The sequence below is a fragment of the Elaeis guineensis genome, chromosome 7 (genome assembly GCF_000442705.2).
Source record: "Elaeis guineensis isolate ETL-2024a chromosome 7, EG11, whole genome shotgun sequence".
NCBI lineage: Eukaryota > Viridiplantae > Streptophyta > Magnoliopsida > Arecales > Arecaceae > Elaeis > Elaeis guineensis.
The window spans coordinates 101,970,376-101,989,569 of NC_025999.2; the positions used below are offsets into that span (position 1 = coordinate 101,970,376).

Below are 19,194 nucleotides of genomic sequence, written 5' to 3' on the forward strand. Positions count from 1 at the left end.
AAAACTTCATCATTTTGATTTATTTATTAAATAAGTAATTTAATTAAATTTATATAATTTATTTTTTACACAGATTAAATAAATATTTAATAATTTAAATAAATTAAATATATTTTAAATAGATTAAATAGATTGGATCATGATCTGATCCAATTATTAAATAAGATAAAACACATTAAATGGGTCAAAAGTCGAAATCTATACTTGTCGGATATAATAAATAAATTTAGATGGATTGATTTATTTATGATCTAGATCTATTTATATCTAATCTAAATTTATTTAAAACAGATTGTTTATAAGTCGAAATAATAGATCACATCATATCTTATCATCCATTGAGTTATGTGTCCCAGATAAAATCATCATTCTATTATAATGGAACTCATTAGAAACCAGTTATAACATTATTATTTACTTCAGCAATTTTGAATCATTGTATTAAAATGACTGTTGTTACAATGTGCGGTAGCAAGAAATAACAGAAAATAATGAAAAAATATATGCATTGTTGAGAAAATTACCCTATGATTGTTTCGGGAGGTGTGAATATTTTGGATAAAAAATTGATATAAAATTTGAATTTTGAAATAAATATTTTTTTAAAAACAATCACAAACATCAGCGAACAAATAAATATTATAATTGGAATAATGATCAAATGGTAGTTGTTATTGAAATATTTGTATTGATATGTGCATCATAATAAACCATTCTGGGGCTGTTCTAAAAGCCTAATAAATCGACATCAGCGTTATGGATTCTATACCAATCCAGGTCATATTAAGGATCCAATTCAAGATTTGGAAAGAATATTCTTGTGCACTGCCAAAGGACTGATGTTAAATTCTTCCTTCGGGTCAATTTCATCAACAATGAAGGTTTATCCTATCTGATCAATATTTGTTCTATTCACGTTTCAAGAGAGTTCATTTCGTGTCGCCTTTTCTCTCTTTCCCTTGAAACCTAGCTGCAGTCAGCATGCCTGCTTGTACCTGGGCCTATGGATCATCTTGGTCTTTTCTTTTTTCGTTTTCCCTCTTCTTTATTCTTCCACCTGAATATTAGATCATATGTGACTTGATCTTTTGCAAGATGTTCTAAAATTGACCAAAAGAAGCCCTTTTACTTATTTTTTTAGAATAAAATTGGATATATTAAACCAATATAATAAAAATACATCTGTATGAATCAGAAAATAAAATCTACAAAAAATCTAAAGAAATTTCCAATGCAGTAATCCAAAAAATTATTTTTATACGTGTAATCATACATGTCACCGTCCAATCGACAGTACTATTTGTCTTTACATATACACAGTCACTCATAAGGTAGTAAAGAAGAAGCCATACTTCAATTGCTTAGCATTGACTGGGATTAGCTAGCTTTTTTGACCACTTGTCTCAGGACTTCCAGCCACATCATCTTAGTGGATTTTTACCATAATCTCCTTTCACTTCTGCTTTCCTGCTAATTATCTTTACAGGTAAAGGAAGAATCTACGAGGTTGGTTTGGCAGTAGAGGCTCGTGCGCTCAATTTTGGATTATAGAAAGGTAATAGACCAGGTCCGAAACTGCTAAACCTTCCCAAGATTGACGGATTGCAAGATTCAGTCTTACATCTTTGCCAGAGCACGCATCCAATAAAAATCACAAACAAGCAAATATGATGTGATACATCGTACTATTGTTTTGAATTTGCGAAGCTCCAATATGATGTGACGTGGTATGCTTGTAATAAGCCATTTTTAAAAATCGATTTCCAAAGTTTTCCTCTCATTAGAGAGGAGATGATCAAATTTCCAATGAGCTCTTCTTGTAGGTCTATCAAAGAGGATACCTCTGTCTACATTTCTGAGGGATTCAGTTCCAGTCTACAAGGGGATGGCTCATTCTCCCTCCTTTTCTAACAAAAAAATTGCCTTTAATTAAACCTTTAAAACATAGCAAAAAATTCCTCCAAGCAACACCATAAATGATTAAAAAAAAAAAAAGAAAAAAAAAATCAATGCAGCCCTTAAATAAGTCAATGCAACACTTAAATAGTTAATATAGAAAATTTGCACTTTTTTCCTCTCCAAAGAAGAAGGAAAAAACTTCACGGAACAAAAAAATTGATGCTTCATTTTTCTAGTGCATAATATCTAACACATAACGCTTCACGCGCTGATCTAACCAGGAGCCGTTCTTAATACCGTAGTGCTCCAAAGTTTGGTGGTTTGCCAGCTCTTGCTCTTTAAACATGAGAATTTGTCGGTCCTTTGGTGTTTTCTCCTTGGACCACATCATTTCCTTGATATAGTCGATGCTATTAGAATCCATCACCTGAAGCTCCAATATCTTTGAGGTCCATGACATGACATATATAGTGAACTCATTTGCTTGCATGGCTCGCTTACCACCTCGTTGTGATCTCTCTTTAGCACTTCTTTTGTTATCAGACTTTGTTTTCACCGCATCACCCATCTACACAGGAAAAGAATGACATTGAACGTAAAATAGATGACATCAGGAAATTCTTTTTCATGTCAAAATTTATGGATATAAACTGATGGCATAATTTTAAAAAGAAATGCCGTTTACTTCCACTTTAATGTATTCTAACGTGTCGCGCACATTTTTGGACATGTGAAATGGCTGCAAATCATAATCCCATGAAATACAAAAGGTATTCAAACTTATGCAAAAACTTATAATATTGGAGACAACATAAGCATTAATTTTTTGGGCACTAATATAGATTTATAATATCAAGTTCTCAAATATGATCTAATTATTCTGACCACAAATTCAAAATAACAGCCTCCAGGCCCTCCACCAACGTCTGTAAATACAAACTATTAAATTGAATCATCCAAGTTTCAAAAAGCCTAATATAATAAATAAGATCTAAAAATTCAATTAGATTTCAATACTGCAGCTAATATCTTCATATCTCCTACAACAAGCGATTCTAAGTATCTCTGGATATCATGTTCCTTTCAAAATCATTAAGAGAGAGTACGAGCTTGACAGCTCAATAAATACCCCACCATGCATGTGCACATCATATCCATGTAGTAGATAGTATGAATGTAAATTATAATATACGCATAAGAAAACAGAAACACATGACCATAAAATGTTCATGCTACATATATAAATTAATTAAGTACTTTTGCCAACAATAAAATATCATCATACTGATTCGTTATACAATTTGCAAGAAAATACATAATATTCCGGTAATAATAAATTTCCGTTATCTCACAAATCTATGTTACAATTTCTACCAATAAAAATAATTCAGCCTACAACGAAAGGTACTTAGCTGTCGTCACGTTTCTAGTCCATGATCAAGGGATACCGATATCATTAATTTGCTAAATTTTCAGCCAATAACCGGGCATAATAAAATTTTTCAAATTTAAAGGGAGCATCATAACAACATGTTTACCAAAAACAATAATATTAAAATAATATGTCTAATTAAGGTTCCAACTCTCACCACACATCAGATCAATTAAACAATTTATTTGGCCAATCAAACAATATTATAAAATTCTCAAAATTTGTATAATCGTTGATCTATCGGTTAACAATTAAAAAAGCACTAAACTTTTAGATTAAAATTCGTCGAAGAAATAAATTTTTGAATGATTAAGGGCAGGACCTATTTGCAGTAGGTTTACCATCATGAGCAGTCGAAACCCTTTTCTTCTCCTACAATCCTATCCAAGAACGCAACCTATAAACCCTCCAATAAATCCTTCAAGAATCAATTACTATGAAGTCTAAATATAGATTGGCTTAGAATAGAAGAGAAGAGGCTTTACCTTGAAGATGGTATATCGATTACTTGGATTGCTATCTCTTTTTTCCCTTTTTCTTCTTCTTTTCTTCTTTCTTCTCCGAAAACACCGACGCAGGGGGAGGCAGCGATTAAGAGAGCGAACGAGACGGACAGAGAAAGGAGAGGAAGAGAGAGAGACGACGGAGAACTCGGAGAGAGGAGGGGGCGAGAGAGCACTCCGCGCTCTATGTGGGATTAAATAGAAAACGGGGAGGTAGGGGAGTTCGGCTGGGGGACCATCGGACTTCCCTCCCCCGTTCGTCCACCGTCAAAAGAAAACGTGGATTTTACCAAAAAAAATAAAAAGAAAGAAAGAAAACGTGGAGTATTGGTGGGAGGTGATTGGCGGCGGCGTGATTGGGTTCCGAATTAGGCTTGGGCCGAGCGGATGCGGCTTGTATCTTTCGCGCCAAAGAATGATTAACCTTTCTTTCGCTGCATAAACCATGAGATAGCATTTTGTACACCTTTCAAATCATAATATTTGCCTTACGATCTATACCAGATGGGAGGGGCAGTTGGAGGGCTTTGAAAGCTATGCATAGTGCAAAGTTGATGTCACAAAAGAAGATCATTCAATTCTCAACTATCACGAAAAAAAGATCAATGATTCTTTCATATCAAGTATACAAATCGAACTCTAGGTCGAAATTCTCTTTTTTTGTTCATCCTTTTTGAAGTTGACTCAGTTTAGCGATGGACCAATTCAACCATGAAGTAAAGGCGCACACATCCATCATGAAAAAAGAATAAGAAAAGAAAGACATAATATAGATGTGTTGCTTCATGATTGGATCAGTTTATCATTGAGCTGATGGATTTGTCCAACCAATAATTAGGTTAATTTATATATGTCTGAATCATCGTATGATTAAAATTAAAAAAATAAAACACCGAATCAACAACTACAGCATCATTGATGGTATCTTCTATTTCATTGCTTTAGGACTTGGCAAATTGATAGCGATGATAGTGGGGACCGCAGTCAGGTTTAAATTATTTTTTTCTATCTTCTAATTGTATGGATTTGAAAAAATGGTATTCGATTTTTTTTTTTTTTAAATATCTACAAAGAAATGATACTGTAGAGAGAGATAGTGCAGCAGCAAGGAGAAAAGAATAATTGTATACGATTAAAAAAGCCTTCTATTTTTCTACCAATGACAAAAAGCCTTCCGTTTAGAGGCTGCAATTGTTGGATCCAAATTGAATGCATTAAATTACATTAAATGCCCCAATTGACTAATTAATAGTAATGAAATCTTGGTAAAATTCCTTATCTTTGGTGCATGCACTAAAGAAAGCCGTACGAAGCCTCTTTATTTTTTCTAATCGCCAAAATTAAAGAGACCGATACGGAGGGACTGCTACCAATGGAGTTCCTTCCATCTCCATTATTTTTAAAAGAAAAGGAAAAAAAATATGGTTAAAAGGGGCATCCATCTGTCAGTAGCTGTTGCCGTCTCTCTCTCTCTCTCTCTCTCTCTCTCTCTCTCTTTTTCCTTCCCAAATCCTTCTCGGTCTCTTTTCCTTGCCATCTTCAGGTGATCTCTCCCAACGATCAGCAAGATATTAACTTGTATATTAGTAAATATCACATTTTAAAAATTATATTATATATATATATATATATATATATATATATATATATATATATATATATATTTGATGCAATGCATTGATACTATTGAAGGTATGTAATAAATCATCAGATGATTAATGTACTAGTTGTGTATTGGCTTGTCACAAGTTATGTTTTGAAAATTATTTATCTATACAATTGAAGATAGGTATTGAATTATTGCTGAATATGTATAAAAAAAAACGATCATATGTATCAAAAAAATCATCAAATATACTTTGATTTCTTATATGATGTATCACCAATTCTCAAATATTATACGTGAAAAGGGTGCATAAGCGTGTGCATGTGCGCGCGTGTCGTGTGTGTGAGAGAGAGAGAGAGACTTATCTTTTCCTTAGCAACTAGAGTCCAGCGAGCCCTAGATGGAGAAAAGATGGATACGGTGGGAGGGACTTCGACAAGGATATAACTGTTTTTACCCGATTTTGGATATATCAGAGATCGAAGGGACTCCATTAGTGGGAGTACTCTTTAATTTCAACTTCAGGATCCATGCAACCGTCTATGTGATAAGAAAATTAAGAGACTCTAGACGACCTCTGCTGGTGCGTGCAGCAGAGAACTTTTATTCATCTCAAGGGCAAGAGATAAAACTAATTTTGACTTTTTGATTTATAGAATCCAGCCAAAAATATTCCATGTGTTTCAGTCTCCGAGACTTGCTCCATCTAATCACAATTTTCTTGAATATTTCCAAAAAAATATAAAACGATAGAACATCTTGAGCTTATGCCGCTACTAAACCTTAGATTAATCCATGATTTCTAAAAAATCGAACCATGCACCGATCCATGTCAATACAATGGACAATTGGACACATAATTCACACTTATTTAGTTAATCTTCATTTTACATAGGGTAAATGCCCGGATAGTAGTTGAACACAAAATTGCTAATAGCATTAGGTAGACCGCGCTAAAGAATCTCCAAAGCATTTTCTTTGGGGAGGGGAGAGACCGTACTGGATGTAGATTCAAGAGGCTTCCATATTTTCACAGTTCATAGCAAAACTATTGGAGACATTTTGGATTTAATAATCCTCCGAAATGAGGAGACATTGATAACAAGTACGTGCGTGAGACTTTGCCGCACACCGGCGAGTACAATTAACAAAATCTAGCCCACACCAGTACATGACCTTTTTAAACAAAAAAAAAAAAAAAACATTGCCTTGTCCTTAATTTTTCCCAGACTGCAAGACAACAATCCAACAGCACAACAGGGAACCACAAAATTCTCAAGACAGAATGAATGCAGGCATTCACCATGAACCATGGGTCCCTTTACGACATAGCAAAGGAACATATCAACCAAAAAAAATCTTTGCATGCATAAATTAAAAGAGTCTGAATCCAACAAAAAGAAGCTCCAAAGAACCATGCAAGTCTCTTGCGGTACATTCAGAACCATGAAAGCATACTAGCATCAGATCCAAAAATCAGAAAGGCACAATAATCATTATATATAAATATAACAATTAATGGTTCATCCGCGTACACACTAGAAAGGCAGTAAAAAATCTTCCCCAACCAAAAAGGCCTACAAATAATCTAAACAACCATCTCACACACCCATATAGAAGGAAACTAAAAAAGAATAAACTAAAGGTAGCGGTATTAATGTTGAAGACACCAAAACTTCAGTTCCCCGACCTCCCGTTCTCATCTTTTCCACATAAAACGATAGAAGGGAATGAGAACAAATGACTTGACTTAGCCAACACCTGGAAACAGATCCTCCAACCTGCACTCTAAAAAAGTCCAGAAAATACTTCATTCCAGAAAAGTTTTACTGCTGCTTGCACTCCGCTGGCCGGTCCACCTGTTGACCATCTCCTCCACTCTTCTGCAGTAGCATAACCATCATTTAGAACATAGACTAAGAACTATGCAGATTAAGATCAGGTAGGTGAGTAGATATCTCACCTTCTTTGTTGCAGCTGTCTGCTTGGGACAACAAAACAGATCAAAAATAAGCGCACAATTCTCAAATATTACAGACCCACTAAAATTTTGAAATCTCAGACACATACCTTCTTCCTTGTCTTTCCTTCCTCTTCCTCTTCCTCATCATCCTCATCATCATCATCATCATCATCCTCTTCTTCGTCCTCATCATCCTCCCCATCTTCATCTTCATCATCCTCTTCTAAGTCCTCAAAATCATCCTCCTGAACAGCCTCCCCGGTAAACCATGAAACAGCATGAGGAATAATCTTGTCTCTAATAGTGGACCTGCAGGTCATTGACACCACCCACTCAGTATCATGTTGAGCTTACACGGTAATCAGAACGCTTCTAGCAATTCTAATCTTATAGGCAAAACATTGTAAGAACTAGCAATCAAAATGTCAGAGATGATATCATCAAAAACTGCCTCTGTAAATGTTAACTTGGTTTTGTTTTTTCCATAATCAGCACCAAATGCATCCCCCTTATCTGTTTTTTCTTCGAACTGTGGAACGATCGCTCCACTGCTTGAGGGAGAAAAAAGGGGCTTACCCAATATCATAATCTTGCTCCATTTGACTCTGTAGCTGCTCAGCCTGTTCAAACAGAGGCAAAAGATGACCCACTGTTAATTTGATTTAGTCCTTATTTCATATTTTCTCCAGGAAGGTAGGTAATGATGTCAACTTACAACGTCTTCATCGATATCCTCATCATCATCAGGGACTTGAGGTGGATTAAAGAAGTTGAAAAAACTTTCACATTCTTCAGTTTTGGTAATGGGCTTGGCATTCTTTGAGCCCTTCTTTGGCTTCTTTTTCAGAAGCTTCTGAGTCAAGCACTTTCCTGGCAACCATTCAATTTCAGTCCTACAACATAAGAACAATGCCATGAGATTTCAAATAAAGAAGGGAAAACTCATAAGAAAAATATTTGGCAATAAATAGAAAAGAAAATACCCTATTGCTTTCTCTAGGATCGGTTCTTCATCATCAATCATATGATATGTTTTTGTCAGGATGGCATTCTTGAAATAAGGGTTAGGATTAAAGAAAAACTCAAGCTTGAAACCCTTGGGATTGTCTATTCTGCACCACTTGATATCCTTAAGATACTTCAGAGCTCCCTCATCACGCTCTTGAATCTGGAATCATCGTAATCCAACTTTCACAAGTCATTTCCAATTTGTAAGGACTAGAAGGAGCAAAAGAAATGCATTATACTCTCACTTACCTCCTCGGCCAGCACTTCATTTGTTTTCATAGCGTTCAGCCAAAAATTTGGTACACCTTTTTCTGAAGCAAGAAAAAACAATAAGCATACAAGAAAATAGAAACAAATTCAACAACCATCTGATGTCTCAAGTTCTCCTACGAACCTTCAGTAGTTTTATCTTCTGTTTGGTTTTCCTCCGCAGGTTCATTTGTAACACCTTCAACTTCAACCAAACCATTCACGATCTCATATCTCTGCATGTTTTTTTTCCATGATAAAAGTTTCATGAGCAAAGACCAGAAAAATGAAAGATACTAAAAGCGGTAGAACAACCATTAAGTATCACTTATGGTGATGATGGGATAGCAACCGAAACATGCCAACAGAAAACATACTTATTCTTAGAAATACTTGGAGCACCTGGCAAATGGTTGTGGAAAAGGTAATCATGTATTCTGCTAACATTATTCACCACTAAAGAGAATACCTTGCTGTAAAGTGGGCCATAAAGTTTCTGGTATTTAGCCTCAAGCGCAGCTCTTTCCTCAAAAAATTTTGCCTCAAGTTCATCATGTTGGCTCTAGAAGATGAAAGGCCAGAAGAATATTATCAAATCAGTACAAATAAACTTGCAGGCCTAATTATAAAACTTGACTTGAAACACAAACTGCTTTTAGGTAAAAAGCAGTATCTATGTAGCTTGCACAGTTGCGCCATTCAATAACATAAATTATCGATATATACAACTAAAACACTTCAGCCAATTTTATACAAAAAGCAAAAAATAAAAATAGAAATAAAAAATAAAAAAAATCAAATAATTAGTAAACTTCTTCTGAAGGTTCATGGATGTAAAAACAAGAGGATCAATTGGAGAAGAGGAGCGGATCAAGAATAAATGCATCTGCTCTTTGCTTTCCATCTATCAACATTTATTCACCATTACTCATGTATGCAGCGCATCCGATGTTCCTCGAGACATTCAGATGAACCCAACCATATTTCACACTGAGGGTAGTTAGTATGAAGCATCGATGTACATCTAACCTGCCTAGGTGTGTACCTAATCTCAAGTGGTCAATAAGCAAAACCAACTGCATGGTGCAAAATTAGGATTTATAGTGTTATCCCATGCACTTTTTTTTTTTAAACATATTATGATGGTTCAATGGTGGACCAGTTCAATAATGGGTTCAGAAGTCCCACCACACCCACCCCCCCCCCCCAACAAAAAAAAAAGAAAAAAAGAAAAAAAAGAGGAACTAAAACAACTTAAGATATGTTCCATGAAGAGGACTATGCAGCAGCACTACTACACTCCACTAGCCTATCCTGGTAAAACATGCAAGCAATTGATATTTATATTGGGAAAAAGTGCCATTAAGTTGGGAAATGCATTTTGCCAAATCTTCATATTCTCATAGTAATCAAGATTTTTTCCTCATTCCATAAAATCTAGGAGCTGGAATTGGAACAAAATTTAATGGAGTGATGTTGCTCCACTTTAAGTTGGCACATGGAAGGAGGGAAAAAAGGCAGTGTGATAATGCAGTTCAAGATAGTGCATCCCACTAAGATATCTCAAGGTCAATTTTGATAGCTCTTGAAAGGCAGTTGATGTAGTGGTGGCTGGATTTGTAGTTTGGGCTGACACCAGTCACATGTTAGTGGCAGGATGTAATCCTCTTTCAGGTGTTTGTCCCCTTAGCCGAATTATATGCTGCTTGAATGGACATTACTTTGTTGTAAATAACCTACATGCTACTAAACTTTGGGTTGAAGGTAACTCCACCACAGTTCTAAGTTAATTAAAGGAGAATGCAATTATGGTTTATTACCACTGTTTACTTCAGCTGAAGGCTATTTTTAAACAGCTTTAGGAGAACTGTGTTGTTTATGTCTTCCTCAGAGGCAATAGACTGGCAGATTGGGTTGCTGGTTTTGGAGTTTCCCTAGAGGAACATCGGATTTGGGACTCTAAATTCTCACTGGGCCCCGTGGCTCTTGTTTTATTTGTGTAATGGATGGGTGTTTGAGGGGGTGGGTGTACTCCTTGACTCAAAAACTAACCCCCACGCCTGAGCTGAAGTATACAAAAGAATAAAAGGGGCAATTACTACAAGTTTAAATGAGATGTTATAATATTGTTTTGTCAGATAGCATCAATTATTACCATACAATAGTCCAAATACCTTAATAGAAGCCAAAAGTCAACATGTAATGGTCATACCACATGAGAGTAAAGATGAGGAAAAGAACATAATTAGAAGTCATGTTTTTCACTAAAGCATAAGGATGCACACTTGGGGTGAAAGTAGTATGGACAATATCTATCCGGATCCATTTTTTATATCCAAATTAATCAGAAAATGGACAGAAATTTGAGGATCCGACTAATATCCGTATCCATATCCATATCCGTCAAATAAAAATGGATATGGATATGGATAAACAACAATCCGATCCGTATTTGAATATTCAAATCTACCTGTAATCCTATATAATTTTATACAACACTTACTAATTTTTAAGGAAACGTACGATCGTATAAACATGCTATTAACTTGATTTATCATCTACTTAGTAATATCTTCGATTCTATAGTCATAAAGTTTAATTATCCAACTTATGTTCATAATTATATCCGTACTTCCAATATCTGAATTATATCCGTACTTCCACTATCCGAATTATATTCGTATCCATTTAAAACAAATATGGATATGAATTTTTGCATCCGAATAATATCTATATCCATATTTATATTCATCAGACAAAATAAATATGGATATGGATATGTTGATATCAGATCTGTATCTGATCCGATTTCAGCCCTAATGCATAACATATCAAGACAATGACCTTATTATAACCAAAGATTTGAAGGACACGGCTAAGGCATGCCTAAGAGACAAGTCACGAAGGAAAAACCTTCATGCTTCACACCAAGGCATTGCACCTTGTCACCTTCAGCAGATGCCGCTGTGTCAATGTATCAGAAATAGGCAACAGAACAAAGCATCTCATTTACTTTTCCTGACACCATTTCATCTGTATGAGTGCAAATCTATTTCCTAATGTTTTTATATTTTTATTTTTGTTGATTAGTTGGCAATTGATTGTCAAATATATTGACTATTATGTATTCATTATTTTTCTTTTATAGAGGTTTATGTATTTTTGCACATCACTTCACCAAGACACATTCCTGCTTCGCACCTTGTGCTAGGCTTCAAGCAACATCAACATTGGCAACTTGAGCCTTTGACAACTTTGATTGCAACTTACAAAGGAACCTATTAATCACAATCCACAAGCCTCAGCCCAAACACTTGTTGGTCAACTTGCCTTAGAGAAGCATTTCTATAACAAAGTGAAATTTGCTGTAACCTTTTCAAATCCTTGATCACAATTTCCATGAAATTTTAGACCTTCAATTAGATTCCCAACCTTTCTACACAAATCATCAATTTTTAATTGCACATACCAATAAACTCTCAGTCTACCCTCAGTAACTCTTATTCCAACTCTATGATTACACAGAGAACTAATGAATATAATAATAACAGATAAAATTCAGGAAAGAAAAATGACCCAATCTCCAATGAAATAGGAAGTTTGAATTGTTGAGCGCACCAATAGGGGCTTTGAATCCATGTTTTCATGATCTTTAAATTTGCTATATGTGAGCGTTCAGCCACATATCCCAAACCTTGACACATGATTTTATCCCTATTTTACCTCCTGTCTACAAATAAGCTTGAAGCACTAACCAATGTAGTGCCTGCTACTACAACTGGTACAGCTATTCACAAAAGCAAAACAGCTAATTAGCCAGCCAAAATAAAGAAAACATCCAGCGAACTTGAACATGAACCATATAACAAATAGCTTAGTCAAAGTGTACTCAATGCTAGTTCACATTTCAAGAAACCAAGTTACCAAACTCCCCCACACCCCCCCCCCCAAAAAAAAAGGAATTTTCAAGCTCAGTTGTACTGCATAATTTAGAGAAAATGGTGAACTAATTTGTATGTACCTAAACCCCTCTTTATTTTAATAATAGTTTTTCCTTGGGCTTTGAATGAGAAACACACTGAACTTAACCGTCCTGCCAATCAACAAAATATGCACTCAAAGAAAAATCCCTCATGGACTAATAACCAATATGTATATGGAAGAGTTCATGAATCTGATAATCCAAAGAGATACACACAAAACCTGAAATACCTAGCGTTCTTGCCAACTTTTAATAGGCAAGTCTTTCCATCCTTGCATTTGCAAAAACAGAATTTTTCCACATCTGACTTGCATTTGAAACCCTAAATACACTAAAGATAAAAGGAACCGGAAACCCTGACAAGAATCGCCAAAAAATATATAGGGACCGTCAAAAGAATAAAGAAAGCTGTAAACCCTACAGATAATCACCATCAAGAAACATTGATAAGAAAGATAGGCGAGACAGAACATAAATAAGCAAAAGACGAAGATTGGATGCTCAAGAAAACCAAAATTGGAAAATCCCCAGAGAAGAAGCACCAAGAAGAAACCTCGGGAGACGAAAAACATGTTAAGGGATCAAGATTGGGGAAAAAGATCAAACCTGGATCTCCCTCAGCACCTCAACGCGCTTCCTGACCTTCGGCGAGAGGGTCTCCAGCACATCAGAGTGCTTCCCTGCTAGGCTCTGGAGCTTGTTCTGTCTCAAGAACACATCAAGTAACAATTTTTTTTCAAAAAATATGAAAAAAAAACCGGGATTTCTAATCCCAAAATCAGAACAAAGACAGAGACAGAGCACAAGCAAGAAAGCACGATCAAAGTACCAAAAAAATGAGTTTTTTTTTTTCAAAAGAAAGGAAAAAAAAACACCTTCAGAGCATTAACGAGGCCGGCCCGGTCCTCCGCGCTCAGAGCTACACATCAACAGACACCAAGACACATGAGGATATAGATCAATTTTTTTTTTAAAAAAAAAAAAGAGATATCCGAGGGAAGTAGCGGGGGAGAAAAGAAACCGGGAGTGGTGGTGGGGAGAGCGGAACCGAGATCGGAGAGATTGAGGTTGTCTTGTTGCTTGTCGTTGCTCATCGCGACCTCCACGGAGATGTGAGAGAGAGCAAAACCCTAAACAAAAGGATCGGAAGGGCGAGGGGAAAGAGAGATTAGGAAGGAGAGGTGAAAGCGGTTTATATAAAGGTGGGGGGAGTCGTGGGTGTAGGGTTTCTGGCCTCGTTGCTCGCTCCCAAGACGGCGCGCTCGGGCGAGGTCCCGCTTCCCTCCAAATAAGATCCCCCGCATGAAAACCCTACTCCATATCGACGCACCGCCACCACGAGGGCCGAACCGAACCGGCCGAGGATCCGCTGTCTTTGTTCGGTGTAGTAATGGGCAATGTGAGGCGGGGTCCACGCTTCGTTTCACTAATAAATCTCTCTGCTGTTTGCTGATGCATGAGCTAATAAGGCTGTTTGCTGTTGAGGCGAAAAAGACAGATCAATCACAAGTCACAACCCACGGAACTTAACCCGCCTTTGGCTTTCAAATTGGTCCGCCTGGGTCTTCGTTTTTGACCGGGAATCTGAGCGTTCCAAGGGAGACCACATCGCTAGGATTTGCTCTAGCGGGTCGGGCTTTAGGACCCGACCCACTTAGAATTCGGGTGTGAGTTTCTGAAGCTTCGAGATTAAGCTCCGAACAGAGTGGATATTGGATCACCATGGATCCATGCTTGAACCAACTGAAAGCATGTAATATGAGATCGCTTAAGCTGAATTAATACCTGTATTGCAACAAGTCGACACAAAATTGTATAGCCTGAATTGTGTACCTGTATAAATACCTTCATACATGCAGGTGAAAGCTTAAGCTGCTCTTGCTGTAGGATTATAGATAGCAACATCCTCCTCTAATCTCTCATGTTCTGCCTCTAACTTGTGTATCTGCGTATATAGACATAGATCTTCTGAGGGGATATAAACTAGAAAGTGCAGTACAAAAAAACATTAGATGTCCAAAACAGGCAATCCATGAATATTTAACTTTGCCTAAGGGTGGTAACAATGACTTATCCCGTTCAGCATCTTTGACATTATAAAAAAGAAGAAGAAGAAGAAGAAACGGACACAGGTTGATGGTATTTCCAAACGGTTGTAGGGATCATAAGATACAGAATGTTCGCATGAAGAAGAGGGGGGTGGGGAATAAGCAGATATATAAACAGGGGAAAAAAATACTGATATAGAGTAAGTTCAGATCAAAGAAGATATATTTATAAGTTGAACCAAAGAAAAATGATATATTTATAAGCAAAGAACAGAAAACCATGAGAGTAATCAAATCGAGCATGTTTACCATGAGAATATGTGATTATTAGCGTCAACATTAATGAACTGCAGATAACAAACAGCAATGAAGAACAAAATGTGAAAATGGCGAAGAAAGAATGAAGATGGACCATGTTGTTGATTGTTAATAAAATGTGCAAACAATTTGGTTCCACACGAAGGTTTGAACTTTTTTAACCAAAAGGCAAGATCCTTTTTCTTAAATGAAAAATGTTACTTTTGAAGGAGGCAAGAACCATGGGTGCAATACAGCTGCACCTAACACTGTAATATGCCTCAAAAGAACAATGCTCGAAAGGTAAACAACACATATACACACGTCAATAGTAATATCCATGCATCCCAGTTTTTTTTATCTTATCTATGCTATCATGATAACTAGAGAGGGCAGACTTTAGTGCAACACTAAGGTTGTTTTACCATGAGTGGATGCTACGAATTTGAAATATAAAAAGTCTCTTTGTGCATGAAGAGGTAATGCTGCATTTAATTCACCTTCCAAAGACTTCATAGTAGCGGAAGCCTCCTGCACTTGAACATCCTGTATATTCCATTGTGGTAACTAGAAAACTCGATTACTTTAATTGTAAATATCGCAAGCTTAACATGTCTTTGTTACAGAACTCATAATTCCTATGTTCCATTATCACAAGATCAAGCAACAAGTCTCTAATCATGGTTATAATGCATAGGATATTTAAGCTCATCAGTTCCTTGTTTCGAGTCCTGTCATCTTATAATCTAATCTTCCGTCAAATTATTTTCTTTAAGGCTCGAGTAGTCTCATTTTGATGGATGATAAACAGATTTATTTGGAAGCAGAATTTTGATAACTAACTTAGAAAATTGGCTATTAAGTACCACTAGAGTAAGTTAAACCATGGCGAGCCATACGTTCGGTACTCGTGTATATGGGGCGTGCTACACTAGTATGGAATCATTATGCAATATAAGTGTATATTGATTGTCCATATGCCAAATCGACCTCTGCATCGGGCAACTAATACCATACTAAGATATTATTCATATAGATCCCATGCTAAGATGGTGAACTTTAGGTTAAACATATTCTTATCTTTGAAGTTGATATACCTTCCGTTAGTTTGGTCATCATATTGATAAATACAAATGAAGACAGGAAAAATACTTTTCTTTGGATCATGGTTTAAAGTAGAATATCATAACAATATTGCACTTACAGAACCACCAATCATGTGTTGTTCTTGGAAAATTATGGACACAAATAAAGAGAAGGAGCAACAAATCTATTAATGGTGCATGAATGGAATGCTGAACAAGCCTATCATTTTTGTTTTTTTTTTTTTTTCCCTTGATGGCTTAAAAGTAAACAACAGACACTCTTCAAACATGTAAGACTATATGTTTCACTGACAAGTAAATCTAACATCCTCAGCCATGTATAGCATGGATTTTGATGCACGACAGAACAAAACAAAACAAAATATACAGAGTTTCAATTAGAAACAGTATATCTGCTATGACATTTTTCCACAAACAAATTATATTTGAAAGAAATATAGTGGAGTCCTTGCATCAAAGGTTCAAGAATTACAATCTCTAGCAATACCATCCTTCTATCTAATGAGGAATGGAGCCAACAACCACCTGATTGGCAACAGCTTTGAATATGATCATCAACTTGATTATCTCAATTTCTGTATTTGACAGTCGGTTGAACTCAAACATTCCATCCTGGTTGATAATCCACCACCTGAACTCGGCATCCTTGATAGTATGTCCTACACTTCGCCGCCATAAGCTCTCTTGATCATTCTCGATCAAGATTTATGCAGAATTAAAACTGCTACAAGCAAATTTCCTGATCTAGTGGTAGTGATGGGACTTGCACTCCTGACTTATTGAATGGAGCCCCTACTAAAGGTGTCACAACCTTGTGGCATCTTATTCTTGGAGGTTTTTTGTTCTCTTTTTTCAAAAGATTATACTCACTTTGGAGCAGGACTGGAGACAGGCTTGACCACTTCTTTCCTCCTCTTCTTCTACTTTTATTAGTGTTTTCTCCTTTTTGATGATGCTCAATATTTACAAATCTCGGTAGCTCATCTCTAATAAAGATGAATTAAACAATTAGCATTAAAAAAAGACCAACCATTCAGAAGATCTAGACCTACGATCACGATTCAATTCAGTTGAACCTATGTTTCTAGAGGCAGATAGAATTCTGCCATTATGACCCCGGTCGGTTAAAGTTCTGACACATTCGCAATCTATTTAAAGCTAGGGTTATAGATAAGGTGATAGGATGAGGGACGGTTAGAAGTTAGAACACGTCAATAGGCCTCATATCAAGAGTTTGACTGGAAACAGAAAAGAAAGGTGGATTAGAAGTTAAGCACAGAAAGGAACAGCACATATTAGGAGGAAACGGAATGTCGGGCATGTGAAAATTAAGATGTACTCTAGGTTGCTTTTGGTACGTTGTCGAATTATTTTAATATAAATTATTTAATAATTTAAAATTATCTATAATTTCAATAGATTGTCAGTAATATTGATTACTGTATTTGATGCATACAAGTAATGTTACAGTAAAATTACTGAGAATCTTGATTGTAATGTTACAGTAAAATTATTCAGAATCTTGATTGATATATTTGATATAACAATTAGATTATTAATAATATAATATCAAATTTTTAAAATATTTTTAAATTAAATTATTAATTTAATATTTTAAATTATTAAATTATTTTTTTAATGATAAAAATTATTCTATAAAAAAATATTATTTTTTAATATTTATTATTATTATTTTATTTTTTTCTCCTTTCTTCTCCTTCCCCAGCACGCCACACCCTAACAACCCCCTCCCCTCCACCCCCGACGGTCTCCGGCTACTCCACGCACCCTACCTCCTGTGGCATCCCGCCCGTCGTGCCTTCGACACTGCCCCTTGGCCGTCCGCACCTACTCCTATCCTTCCGCACCACCTCTTGGCCCCCTGACGGATCCATACCCTTCACCTCCGCAGCCGCCCCCATCGCCATCCTCACCCATCTGTGCCGCCGCCCTCACCCACCCTACCGATCTCTTGCACCCCACCCCCCGTGGCCCTCCACACGTCTCGCCTCCAACACCACACCTCGGCCTCTCGGCCGCCCGCGCTGTCCTAACCACTACACCCCGGCCTCCTGACGAAGAGCTGTCACCGCATCCTTGGGCTTGCACCTCACCGCCGCCTCATTCAGCTCCACCGCCCGTCAGTATGAGCAAGAAGACGACGGCGAAGAGCGTCTCATCCAGCTCCATCGCCGCCTCACCCAATCGCCGCCCAATGAAGAGCATTAAGGAGACGATGGCGGCCCGTCGATTGGCTGGTTTTCAATCGTCATTGATCCGATTTTGTAGATGAGGGCACTAATTTTGGCCTCCCTCTTTTTGTTGTCAATCATGAGAAAGAAGATCGTCCAAATTTTTTGAGGATAGCCACCCCTCTTGAAGGTAATTCAGATTTTGGGAGGCAATCTGGATTGTCAATGCAATCCAAATTACTACTTAAAAGATATACCAAATGCAGTAATATGGTGGGCCCATGTTAAATTGCCAGTAATCTGAATAGATTGCCAACCATCAAATGCAACCTTAGAGTTAACTCACTAAAATTCAGAGTCACTTGAAATATAGTATTTTGGTAGACTAAACAAAGGTAGGCATCCAAAATTATGAAGCCAATGGATAAGTAACATGATCCAACTTAACATAGAAAGGACTTATAACTGATACCACCTATGAATATGTATGCTAAGATGCCCACGTGGACCTTAAGTTATGCCACTTGAAAATTTAAGATGCAATTGAATCTCGCCAGCATCTAATTCTCTACCCAATAAACAATATAATAAATTTTTTAAAGATAATTCAACCTATGGCACCTAATGAAACTCAGATACATTAGCAGGAAACGAGCATGATACACCTCGGTCTAGTGTCAGCCATATAACAAAGAGATCATAATGGATTAGGGTGATCTCATCTATTAATGATATGCTGTGATGGCGATAATTTTTTTTTTGACAAACTATAACTAGAAGCTTGGTAGGATGAGTCCAATCGTACGAAGAGGGGGGTGTACATTGTTGATCTTAGAATGAATCAAATACGCATCCAAGGGGTGTTTGATTCACGATCGAAATTGGGATCGGAATGAAAATCGGAATCGA

At 36.6% G+C, this 19,194-nt stretch overlaps 1 protein-coding gene and 1 long non-coding RNA gene across 4 annotated transcripts; both read right to left on the minus strand.

Annotated features, from left to right (window-relative positions):
• Positions 1-1,997: 1,997 nt before the first annotated feature.
• Positions 1,998-4,124, minus strand: LOC140859098 (uncharacterized). The gene is made up of 3 exons (XR_012142540.1): positions 3,817-4,124; positions 3,654-3,728; positions 1,998-2,467 (listed from the first exon to the last, which is right to left on the minus strand). It is a non-coding gene; the product is annotated as an uncharacterized lncRNA (long non-coding RNA).
• Positions 4,125-6,923: 2,799 nt separating this feature from the next.
• LOC105047964 (nucleosome assembly protein 1;2) lies at positions 6,924-13,921 on the minus strand. Of its 3 annotated transcripts, XM_010927123.3 has the most exons (12): positions 13,664-13,920; positions 13,518-13,561; positions 13,249-13,344; positions 9,130-9,222; positions 8,806-8,896; positions 8,661-8,722; positions 8,387-8,571; positions 8,119-8,296; positions 7,980-8,023; positions 7,511-7,712; positions 7,404-7,421; positions 6,924-7,323 (listed from the first exon to the last, which is right to left on the minus strand). In XM_010927123.3, the coding sequence occupies exons 1-12, from the start codon at positions 13,734-13,736 to the stop codon at positions 7,267-7,269; spliced, it is 1,143 nt and encodes a 380-aa protein (XP_010925425.1). In that variant the 5' UTR covers positions 13,737-13,920; the 3' UTR covers positions 6,924-7,266. The 3 variants fall into 3 exon arrangements, with proteins under 3 accessions (XP_010925425.1, XP_010925426.1, XP_073116657.1); XM_010927124.3 differs by lacking the exon at positions 7,404-7,421 and having other exon boundaries at positions 13,664-13,921; XM_073260556.1 differs by lacking the exon at positions 6,924-7,323 and having other exon boundaries at positions 7,341-7,421; positions 13,664-13,921.
• Between the last annotated feature and the right edge of the window lie 5,273 nt (positions 13,922-19,194).